Source organism: Neofelis nebulosa, chromosome 3 (assembly GCF_028018385.1).
Source record: "Neofelis nebulosa isolate mNeoNeb1 chromosome 3, mNeoNeb1.pri, whole genome shotgun sequence".
In the NCBI taxonomy this organism is placed as follows: domain Eukaryota; kingdom Metazoa; phylum Chordata; class Mammalia; order Carnivora; family Felidae; genus Neofelis; species Neofelis nebulosa.
Window position 1 is genome coordinate 174,742,570 of NC_080784.1, and position 12,471 is coordinate 174,755,040.

General features: G+C 41.3%; 1 protein-coding gene across 6 annotated transcripts in view; it reads right to left on the reverse strand.

Moving 5' to 3' along the window:
* FAM114A1 (family with sequence similarity 114 member A1) overlaps positions 1 to 12,471 on the reverse strand; it is a 114,194-nt gene that overhangs the window by 37,439 nt on the left and 64,284 nt on the right. For 4 of the 6 annotated variants that reach the window (XM_058722855.1, XM_058722853.1, XM_058722854.1 and 1 more), the window contains 3 exons: positions 4,475 to 4,588; positions 4,246 to 4,349; positions 1,505 to 1,639 (listed from right to left, as the gene is read on the reverse strand). In XM_058722855.1, coding sequence (XP_058578838.1) covers positions 1,505 to 1,639; positions 4,246 to 4,349; positions 4,475 to 4,588 — 353 coding nt within the window. Of the gene's footprint in view, positions 1 to 1,504; positions 1,640 to 4,245; positions 4,350 to 4,474; positions 4,589 to 12,471 lie in introns of those variants that run through there. The other 2 variants (XM_058722856.1, XM_058722857.1) reach the window with 2 other exon arrangements.

A 12,471-nucleotide genomic window follows, 5' to 3' on the forward strand; every position in this document is an offset into this window, starting at 1 on the left:
AGAAAATAAATACTACTTTTAACTTCGTTACTATAGGTAAGCAAAACAGATTAAATTCTTTTTTTTTTTAAGTAAGCTCTACGTTCAACATGGGTCTTAAACCCATGACCTCAAGATCAAGAGTCACATGCCATAACGACTGTACAAGCCAGGTGCCACAGATTCAATTCTTCATATTGTATTTCCCAAGGAGGGTTGGAAAACTTTAAAACTTGAAGTGTGAGAAGAGAGGCCCATCCTTGCACATAGTAAGAGGACTATAAATTAAAACTCCAAGGAGATGCCATTTCCACCTATTATATTGACACAGAGTAATACAACAACAATAACTACCGTTCCTGAGTGTTTGCTAAGAGTCCAGTACTCTTCCAACTCATTGAATCTTTACGTCAAAGCTATCAGTAGGTATTGATGTTGCACCCAGTGCACAGGCGAGTAAATCAGGGCACAGAAGAATTAAGTAACCTGCTCAAGGTCATGTGGCTAGAAAGTAGTAGAGCTGGAATACATACAATGATGCTTTCAACCGAATGCTTGTGTCCCCCCAAAATTCAGTTTTTAAGTTTATTTGTTTATTTTTGAGAGAGAGAGAAAGCGTGCATGTGTGCAAAAGCACACAGTGGGGGAGGGGCAGAGAGAGAGAGAGGGAGACACAGAATCTGAAGAAGGCTCCAGGCTCCAAGCTGTCAGGGCAGAGACTGACATGGGGTTCAAACTCACAGGACTGTAAGATCATGACCTGAGCTGAAGTTGGACACGACCAGCTGAGCCACCCCGGTGCCCCGCTCCCCAAATTCATAGGTTGAGACCTAATCCCCAATGTGATGGTATTTGGAAGTAGGGCCTTTGGGAGGGGATTAGGTCATGAGGGTGGAGCCCTCATGAATAGGATTAGTGTCCTTATAAAAGAGCCCCCACAGGGCTTCTTGCCCCTTCTACCATGTGAAGACACAGTGAGAAGACGAGAAGATGGCTATCTATGAACCAGGAATGGGCCATCACCAGACACTGAAATCTGCCAGCACCTTGATCTTGGGCTTCCCAGCCTCCTGAACTATGAGAAATCAATGTTTGTAGCTTATAAGAAACCTAGTCTTATATTTTGTTGTAGCAGCCTGTGTGGACTAAGACAAATGGCAAAAATGTAATAATCTTCAAGAAATTATTAAGTGATTAAAGCAAGGTACAAATGGGTATGGTTAGCATGCTACCATTTGTCTGCAAAAGTATATATGTATCTGTATCTCTGTCTATGTCTATACCCATATCTATAGCTATATGATAATTCTGACAGAATCCATAAGAAGCTGTTAACAGCGTTTGCTTCCCATGAGGAACCCAGTGACTGGGGAACAGGTGCATTAGAAACTCAATTTTCATTCTCTACTGTCTTAGGTCATTTGAATTTAAATCACATGCTTTAAAATACCTATTAAAAAAGATAAATAAAAAGGTATTTACTTTACTGACTGAAAGAAAGGATGGCAAAAGTATATAATCCCACCTGAGATAAGGAAACGGTTCTCTCCATGAGTGTCTTGGTCCGCTTAAAGCCTGGGTCACTCTCCGCAAGGACATTCATGGTTTTCTTACCGATGAATTCCAGAGCATCCAGACCGCCCGTTAAGACGCTTTTACCCTGCAGATGAGATAATCACATGAGATTAGCTTTTGCCTTTTGCAATTTCACAGCAGTCAGAAACTCGCAGAAGGCACTATGTGCAAATATTAAAATCAATATGAAGTCACAATTTTTTCTCATCAGGGATTTAACATCCATTTAATGCTGTTTTCTTTTCCTTGGAAGGGCATATGGCATATAATTTGTAGGGCATACAATATTATTTAAAAGGACGCTTAGGAAAAACCAAAGCATATTTGGGATTAATTTTTACTGGCTCTAGGTGTATGAATAGAATACGTATCTAAGACATGAAATTAATAGGTGATCCCATTACTCTTTTTGTTTGAAAGAATGTTAACCTGAGTAACAGAGTTGTTTGGAGCAGTCTATTAAAATGTCAAATACTCTTGCCAATTTAGCAAATTCTTTAATCTAGGGCCTTGGAGTATGGGACCCTCAGGCTGTTTCAGATGGCCCTTGCATACTTTCAGAAACTAGCAATAACTGCCTATAATTAGTATATTCATGAAATAAGACAGGTTGATTTCCATATACGGCTGCCTTTAGAAACTGTTCCATCATACAATGATCCTGCAAATCCTCTTGTCAGCCATTGTTTTCCTTAAAAAAGAAAGATTAAAACAACCAAGATTTACTCACATAAACTGTTCATATAAATAGAACTGCTTACATTTCTTTACAGCTTCTGTTCAACTACACAACTGCAATTGTACTATGCACACATCTGTGTTTTTTCTGCCTTACATGAACTATACACATTATATTTTATTAAGATATTATTGCCTGTGTACATTTTCCAATCTTCATAATTATTGCTTCATTAGCAATATTAGGCTTCGCTGAGTTAATATACTTTAGTAGGCATTTCCATCTTGGACATTTACACGCTGTTTTCAGATTTGGGGGCCATTCAGTATTCACATCAGAAAACAGATTTTAACACACGTATATTGTGGAAGGACTATGGGATATCACAATTCATACTTTTGCATGATTTGATTTATGTCTTTTAATATTCTACGAGGGATTATTCAGTAGAGAATAAAATGGGAGAAAGAAGGACATGGAGACTTTGATTAAAGGCAAAGCTGGTGGGAGTGTCTGGAACTTGGGAAAAGAAAGTATCAGAAGGTAGGAGAGAACACAGAAAGGAATTGAGGGTGCTGAAGACAAACTCAGAGTGCCCTGCGCTGTCACTCAGGGAGATGATGAACTCATTTCCTATAACCAGGGATATGAAAGAGCTCCGCCCCATCCCCAACCCGACCCCCTCCACATGTAGGCATACTGGACATGTGTTGCTGTTTGACTCCTAAAACACATTTGCTGCTTCTCATTCAGCCTACTTAGTCTAGAGGGCCTTGAGTTGCAAGGAGGAGGGCACGCATTTTCTAATTCTGGCATGCTCTGACCCCAAAGTCCGGTAAGACGACTTCACATGTGTGTCTACAGCTTCCTCTTCTTCCCACATTGCACTGTACTCGCCTTTGAGTTGGCTCTGTCTTCCAGGATGTTGTGCCCTCTTGTTTGTCCACATATGCCCAGCATCTAGCATAGTTCCTGGCACATAGTGAGGGCTGATTACCTTTTTTTCTTTTAAGTTTTTTTTAATGTTTATTTTTGAGAGAGACAGAGCGTGAGCAAGGGAGGGGCAGAGAGAGAGAGAGAGAGAGAGAGAGAGAGAGAGAGAATCCCAAGCAGGCTCCAGATTCTGAGCTGTCAGCACAGAGCCTGACACAGGGATCAAACTCACCAACGGTGAGATCATGACCTGAGCCAAAGTCAGACGCTTAACCGACTGAGCCACCCAGGTGCCCCCACCTTTTTGTTTTTTAAATGAATGAATGAATAAATTGGACATCAACTATACTTCTAGAAAAAGTAGTTGGTTGGTTTTTACACAGCAGAAAAGAAACCTTTTCTTCCTGACACTGAAGACCGGCTAGCTGTATCATCTCATCTGGGGTGCCTCCCCGCTTTTTCATTATTCATCAGTGTTTTGCTGCCAGTAATAAGCTTCTTGAAGAGGCAGACAGGGATCTGGGGCAGGGGATAAACTTAGGGTTATTTAAGGAATGGGGAGAGTAGGAATGGGAGGTTAAGATGAGGGAAGAATGTTGGTCTTAGTTATCTGGAAACACTTCAGAAACATCTCGGGATGTTGTTTCCAATTCCTTACCAGCATTTTTTTTTTTTTTTTTTTTTTTGGTATCTGAATGGCTTTATAATCTTCAAATTGAAGATTAAGAAACATAGACCATCGAAGAAAACCAGCTGTCTCAGCTCTAAGAAAGAGCCCTCTCTCCTCCCCAGCCGGAGGCTGTCCTTGCAGCTGTTGGAAAGGACACTGTTACAGCAGACTGAAAACGTTCCTTCTGAGCAGTCCTTTCTTTTAAACATAAAATGTATTTCATTTGCTCTTATTATTTTGGTGCCAAGGTTACGCCTACTCTGTAGGAGAAAGCATAACAAAACCATAGTCCAAAGTTATGAGCAAGACCATCTTTTCTCTGATGTATCTAGGTCACGGGTAAACACAGATATCAAAAGAAGGCGCTGGGAGAGACCAGGGAAATCAGAGGAAGCAGCTAACGACTTACTGTGTTTTGAACCACATTGGTGATGGCGGACAGCATGCCCCGAGACCCGGATGAGGGAGAAGTGGGTGGGCTTTCTGTGGGACTCTGATCTGTGGCCACATCTGCTAGTAAGGAGAGAAACATCCTCTTAGAGTTCAGTCTACTGATCCGAACTTAGAAATCTTCTATTTGCGCACATAGTGCGATACGACTGAAGTCCAAGAAGCCCCCAGATAAACAGATCGCTCACTTTGAGGGACTCCACTTTCGGTATCAGGTTGGGCCCCTTCAGAAGAGCTGGAGTTTACACCATGAATCCGTAGTGTGGCTCCTGCTTTTTCCTTGACTGCTGTCAATCCATGACCTGCCAGGAAATAAAAATACCGTTCCCAATACAATAGAAACCCATGGTCTGCAATTCGATAGCTCATGTTCCAGAGCTGTTGTAAGCTGTAGGCGTATACCCCGGTTGTAAGAGCATGTAGTGGTTAACAGCATGGACTTTGCAATCCCTATTTGTTTCTCAGACGGTCTGCTTAGCAACCTGGGATTCCAAATCCAAGATGTCTGTGAATAGGATCCCTGTCTTTTCCTCTTTACTCTTTTCTAAACTCCTCAAAACAGACATGCATCATTCAGTTTTGAATTCCTTGCAGGCCTAGCCCGGTCACAGACACTCAATTAATAGCCACCGAACTGAAATCGGGTGAGGCCCAGCATGCTCTTTCAAAGTGTTAGTCATTCTTTCAGTGCGGAGAGTGCAAGGTCTGGAGCTGACACGTCAAAATCAAAAGTCCAATCAGTGAGCAAACCAGGAAGAGCACCCAGTGGCTCTGCCAGCTGTCCTAAGCAGTAACGGTCCGCATGCAAGCTCCTACAGTCGTCGGCCAGGCTGGAGGACACTGGCTTTACGCCATCTGAGCAGGGCCAAGATGCCTATAGTCTCCAGAGCCCAGCACAGTGGGTGTTCAATAACTATTTGGTAAACACAGAGCTGACCTCTTCATCCAAGCACTGTGTGCCACACACACAAACAACCCCTGGCCTGACAGAGAAATAGTCTTGGCTACATTTTATTCTGGAGCAATTAATTTTTCTCCTTAGAGGCCCCTATGATGAACCACAGCTTTTCTCAAGTTCCCACTGAACACAAAAATTAATGGTCTACTGACTGTCCTAAAATGGCTTTTTGAGTTCTTTTGGAGAAACAGCCTGGGATGCCACTGTCCCAGCACTCACCTCCCCCTTAGCATCGCACCTTGCACTCTCCGCACTGAAACGATTTCACCAGGGACCCAGGCAACATCAGGTTGCTAAAACCAAAGGCAGCAGCAATATTAATATGTGGGGGGAAAAAAATCCCAAGTCATGGCAGGATTTGAGAGCCAAAGAGAACCACCTAGTCTTAGAAAGCACCATTAAAATGACCCACTGTCCATCTCCTGAATAAGAGAAAGACACAGATGACTCCCAAACCCAAATAGTAGTATTTTATCAGTTGTAACTTTATTTATCAGAGTGATCTTAACATAATCAGGGCACTAATATTTACCAGAGGACTAATTACATCCAGTGGAAACCACCTGTCATTATACACTATCTAGAAAACAGGGAAACTTAAATAACATTATTTACAATGTTTAAAACATTAATTTCACAAGAAACATATGTCTATATTCATGCGTAGCTCATTAGATCCAGTTCAAATTCATTATCAAGTTACTTGGAACAAACATGACCTATAACTGCTAAAACTAAGGCTTGAACTCATTCTCTTTAGCTTCTAGTAAATTCCAAGCATTTCAATGGAAATTTATTGAAGTTTCAGTCACACCTTCAAGTTACAAGATACCATCTAGCCTATTTACGTACGAGTCCATATTACTTGCCATATTTTAAAAACACACATATTTTCCAAAAGGAAAGAATATACATACAAATCTCAAATAGGATTCTCATTGAGATTTCTGAGGGCTAACATAAAGGCATAACTGAGTTGGAGAAGACAGGGAGGAGTCTGCTACATTTTCTTTGAGAAAGCCATATAAGAAAGATGATTCCACATCCTTCCTCGAGAACATGCAGGATTTAATGGACCACACTGTCATTATCTCCTATTTCACCTTTTATACCCCTTTCACGTGAGGACCATCTCTGATTCTTTTCCTAGGGAAGAACAGCTTCTCACCATCTCAGAACATACATGATTAGGGGTATGTCCGCATAAATTGCCTCTAGAAAAGTTACTTTGTTTCTGGAAGGAAATACCATTTTTGTGTTCAGATAAATGGGATGTGTCTGTTTAATACACATGACACTACGTTGCTACTCCAGCTACTCATACACACACACACACACACACACACACACACACACCTATATACCCACACTCACGTACACACACACACCTACACACACACACACCTATACACCCACACTCACACACCCACATACCTAAACACCCACACACCCACACCTATGCACACACTCACTTACACACACACACACACACACCCATCCATACCCCCCCCACCCAATACTGCCCACAGCTTTCCTTTGTATAATTGATATACAAAGAATTGCACATATTTAAGTTTGCCCCAATTATATTTTCTGATAAACAATTCTTTCTGAATTCTTTTGTTAGTGAAAGTACATCATTAGTGCATTCTACTAAAATTAGAAAGCTATGGTTCTTCACAGATAAGGTTTAATGATGCCACACCCTACTTTGAAGAATAACTTCTAAAACTTTACTTAGTGTGACATCTAGTGCCCAGAACAAGGAAGTAATATATGGAATCATTTTTGCCTTTTGACTGTGAGTGATTCATTCTCAGAGATACTGATTAGGTTCTACCAATAGCAGAAAAACAACAACAACAACAAATACGAATAATACTATAGTGTATAATCATGGATTCCTCACACTTCATTGTGAACCCTAAGTATCCTCAAATTCAAATTTGAGGATTTGAGTATCCTCAAATCCTTCAAATTCCATGGGTCTAAAGATGGAATATCCTTTACCCCTGGACTTATTGCAGCAGAAATAGGTGAATATTGCAAAGAAGATAAGAATGTTATACAATGAGGCACCTGGGTGGCTCAGCCAGTGGAGCACCCCACCTTGATTTTGGCTCAGGGAATGGTTCCAGGGTTGTAGGATCAAGTCCCGTGACTGGCTCTGGAGCTGAGCATGGAGACTGCTTAATATTTTCTCTCTCTCCTTCTGCCCCTCTCCCCTGCTCTCTCTCTCTCTCTAATAAAAAATAAATAAATAAATGAAAAACAAAATAATGTTGTACATATGCTGTGATATGGTATCATTTTAAAGCAAATGTTAAATGATTGGCTGGTGTTTAATTTCTCACCTATACCCTAGTGGTAAACATCTTAAACTTAGGAGTCTGGAGTCTTGTGGAGGAATTTTGGTTCCATCATTTATTAGTTGTGTGATCTACATGAGTTACTTAACCTCTGAGTCTCTACTGTTGTGTCTTCTTTGAAAGGGGGATTGTAACATCTATCTCCCAGGGTTCTATAAAATCACCAAGGAGAGGGGCGCCTGGGTGGCGCAGTCGGTTAAGCGTCCGACTTCAGCCAGGTCACGATCTCGCGGTCCGTGAGTTCGAGCCCCGCGTCAGGCTCTGGGCTGATGGCTCGGAGCCTGGAGCCTGTTTCCGATTCTGTGTCTCCCTCTCTCTCTGCCCCTCCCCCGTTCATGCTCTGTCTCTCTCTGTCCCAAAAATAAATAAAAAATGTTGAAAAAAAAAATTTTAAAATCACCAAGGAGAAATACATGATACCCTTGGTATCGGCCAACATTTTTTGAACACTTACTACGTCCCAGGCACTGGACTAGTTATTTCTAGTAAAGTAAATTATCTCATTTAATCTTCTCACTATGAGATAAGGGATACTATTATGCCTGTTTCACAATGGAGAAAACTGAGATATTGGTGACATCAAATAATTTGCCCATGGTCCCAAACCTGCAGAGGCAGGTTTTGAACCCAGTCCTAACTCTAGAATTTACACACTTAAACACTATGCTATATTAAGAAGGTTTTATATGCCATTTACAGTGGATTAGATGTCATTTTAGTCCCATTTCTATAACTTCTTGGAAATCAGATCCTTGATCTGATTTTTTATTTTTAAAAAACTAGCTTATGCTAAAATTACTGGACTTCCCTTACTTTGACTAGACAGCAAGGCAAAGGCCACTTCTGGAGTGAAATCTTCTTCTAATTCTGCCCCTTTCAGTCAGGGGTTGGCAGGTGTGATGTTTTTAGAATCATCCCCATGCTGTGCAGGCACAGATCCTAGATGCTGTGTGGTGTTATCTTATACATCCAGTTTAATTTTTTTTCCCCTCAAAAAGCACATGATATCATCAAGCCATTATTTTGTGAGTTCCACCAAGATTAAAACCCATTAGAGCGAGGTCTCCCCTCTTTGTGGAGGAAGAAACTAATTTGTTGCCAAGAGGTAACTTAGGGAAGCAAGAGTAGTTCTCTGCAGCACCCTGGATGACTGGCTAACTCTACAAGTATTTTCTTTCTTCTTCTTCTTTTTTTTTTTTAATGTTTATTTATTTTTGAGAGACCGAGTGTGAGCCAGGAGGGGTAGAGAAAGAGGGAGACATAGGATCCGAAGTGGACTCTGCACAGACAGCAAAGAGCCCGATGTGGGGCTGGAACTCATGAACCTTGAGATTATGACCTGAGCCAAAGTCAGACACTTAACCAACTGAGCCACCCAGGTGCCCCTCCATGAGTACTTTCTACTGGTCCCATATGGTAAAGCCCATGCACGCAGGGGACCAGCTAACTCATTCAGAGGACTCCCCCATTTTAATTTTTAATACAATGTTTCCTTCTTTTCCATTTCTTTATTTTTAAGAAATGGATATATATAAAAGAAACTTAAAAAAAAACCTCATAATTTCACTTTCCTGATATATCTGGTTGATTTTTAAAACAAAAACATTTATATGACCGAATTCAAAGAGTTTAGAATCACAGACAACAGAAGGTGGGCCAGCCTCTTTCTCCCTAGACTACTTCTGGTGACTTACTAACATAATAGACAGTAGAGTCTATGAGCTTATAAAAGCCTATGGAAATGTTTAAGACCTGAAAAAAAATGTTGCTTCTAAAAGACAGAAAGGAAAATATGCAAATTGGAAATAGAAATTAATCAATACTTACTTAAATGTATTCAAAATGTGATATTAGGTCAATGGGTCAGCTACAGTTCAAATGAATTCAACTCTTGCATAGTCATATGTAAATTATGTATTAATTTACTTTAGAAGTTTTTAATGTTTATTTTATTTTTGAGAGAGAGCGAGAGAGCGAGTGCTTGAGCACAAGAGGAGGAGGGGCAGAAGGAGAGGTTGAGAGAGAGAATCCCAAGCAGGCTCCACACTGTCAGCACAGAGCCTGACGTGGAGCTCGATCCCACAAACCGTGAGATCTCGACCTGAGCTGAAATCAAGAGTCAGATACTAACCTGACTGAGCCACCCAGGCGCCCCTGTAAATTATATATTTAATGAGGCATATGGCTGTGTTTCATTACATTTGCTGTGATACAAGAGGAACTTCAAAAAGGAAAAGTGCTTGGAGATCTTGAAAGACTTTAAGTGACCGTACCTTCCTCTCTGCGCCCCTGGTCCCCCATTTCCTTCTAAAGATAACAACCCTTATTTGTTTCCTGTGATTTTTTTTCATGAAACATTTTTAAAAAGCATATACCTATGTAGAAGTGTTCCGGACCGGGCTTCTTCTACTTCAGAATATACGGCACGTGCAGGTGGTGGTAGGGGCCGAGTGTGGTGCCCTGTGCATTATGGGGGACATCTCTGGAGAGTCATCCTGACCCTACCCCCCACCCCCTCCGCCACTCCCTAGGGGACAAACTGAGGCCTCTGAAAAACCTGCATTGCAGTTCAGCTTCTCTGATGGCCCAGTCCTGCTTCCCAATCCTTCATTCTCCTGCAAGGCTTGATCCTGAGAGCACTTCACAGTGGAACTCCCACAGTCTAACTTCTGCCTGTGTCCCCCCGGGCATCTGACCTACAACACTCATCTGCCTCATTCTTTTTTGTTTGTTTGTTTGTTTCAGTGTTTATTTATTTATTTTGAGAGAGACAGCACACGAGCAGAGGAATAACAGAGAGAGACAGGGAGAGAGAGAATCCCAAGCAGGCTCTGTGCTGTCAGCGCAGAGCCCGACGCTGGGCTCGAACTCACGAACCGTGAGATCACGACCTGACCCAAAATTAAGACTTGGACGCTTAACCGACTGAGCCACCCAGGTGCCCCTACCTCATTCTTTTTAATGGTTGCATAGAGGGGCGCCTAGGTGGCTCGGTCAGTTAAGCGTCTGACTCTTGATTTTGGCTCAGGTAAGATCTCACGGTTCGTGAATTCAAACCCCATGTCAGGCTCTGCGCTGACAGCTGCGAGCCTGGAGCCTGCTTCAGATTCTGTTGTCTCCCTCTCTCTCTGTTCCTCTCTCTCTTGTGCTCTGTCTCTCTCTCTAGAAAAATAAATAAGCCTTAAAAAAAGCTTAATGGTTGCATAGATTATTCTTCCGAACATCTACATTGCACTACATCCAAATAGCTAACATGCTCTGTGGATGGATACTTGAGGTGTTTTAAGTTTTTCATATATGCCCGGCCAACTCCCTCACCTCCTTCAGGTCTTTGCTCCGTTATCACCTCCCTGAGACCTATCCCTCACCACCATTTTAAAACCTTAACCTGTGCTCCCTACTCCACTTTATGTTTCTCAGAGACTTACACTTTCTAGCCCTCTATATAATTTCCTATTCATTATGTATATTGTCTATTGTCTGTCTCCTTCCAGTCATATGTAAGCCCTGCTAGGGCAAGGGTCTTTGTGTCATGTGCTCACTGCCTTATCTCCAGTGCTTAGAATAGTGTCTGGAACAGTAAGCATTTGCTGAGTGAATTCTGTATTGAACATCTTTTTATATATTAATGAATTTTTTCAAAGGATCAGCAGTAGAACTACTGGGCTAGAAGGTATGTGCATTTAAAATTTTACGGATAATGCTAATTGCTCTTCTGAAAGTTGCATCAGTTTAAACTCTGGGTGAGTTTTTGAGAAATACAGCAGTTAAAACTTTTTTTTTTCAATGTTTGTTTGTTCATTTATTTATTTTTGAGACACAGAGAAAGACAGAATATAAATGAGAGAGGGCAGAGAGAAGGAGACACAGAATCTGAAGAAGATCCAGGCTCTGTGCTATCAGCACAGAGCCTGACACGGGGCTCGAACTCACCAAAGGTGAGATCATGACTTAAGCTAAAGTCGGATGCCTAACCGACTGAGCCACCCAGGTGCCCTGAGAAATACAACAGTTTAAAAATATTGGCTGCATCTCCAACTTCTATCAAGGAATTCAAGATAGTATAAAAAGTCGTGAGTTGTAGTTGTTCAGAAAAACACAGATGATGTTGGCTGTGCTCAACTAAAGCAAATATCAGTGCAGCAAAAGGAGGATCCATTCCACCTTCCTTCTGGGAAAGCCTTCCTTCTAAGGCTTGGTGTCCACTCCGTAGTCAGATACTCACTTCTTTTTAGGTTCAAAATTGACAAGAAATGTCTCTGAACTGATAGCATGTGCCTGGCAGTTAAACAGACATTCATTAACCCCTCGGTCTTATTCATAGATTGTGAACAAACTCTATGCACTGACCTATCATCCTATAATTGTCTGTATTAATGATCCTGGAGAATTTTCACACGATCAGTGATGTCACCTTCAGAAATGAATCCATGTGATATCGATAGTGATTTACCCAGTTAAGGGTTCTCACTGTAGTATCATTTTGACAAGTTTGCCATTCTCTGGACTAAACGCTGTCATTATTTCTGACAGTGCTGGTGGAAGGGTTTCATCAAAACGTGCAAAAGGGGAAAACTGTATAACTTGGAAGAGGATGGGAAAGGGGAACAATGGTAATTTTGAAAAGGTAAAAATATACACATCAGATACACCTCTCTCTCCTCAGGTATCCTGCAAAGGGTGTTTAGACTTATAAAACTGTCAAAACTGGATTTAAAAAAAAACCATTTAGGACTTTTGTAATATCTAGAAACAAGTTGCTGTATTCTACTATACAATTTGTACCTTGCTCTATCTGTATATGTTTCAGCATTGTTGACTTTCATTTTGATTACCAGTCTACCGTGTAGGAAAAAGT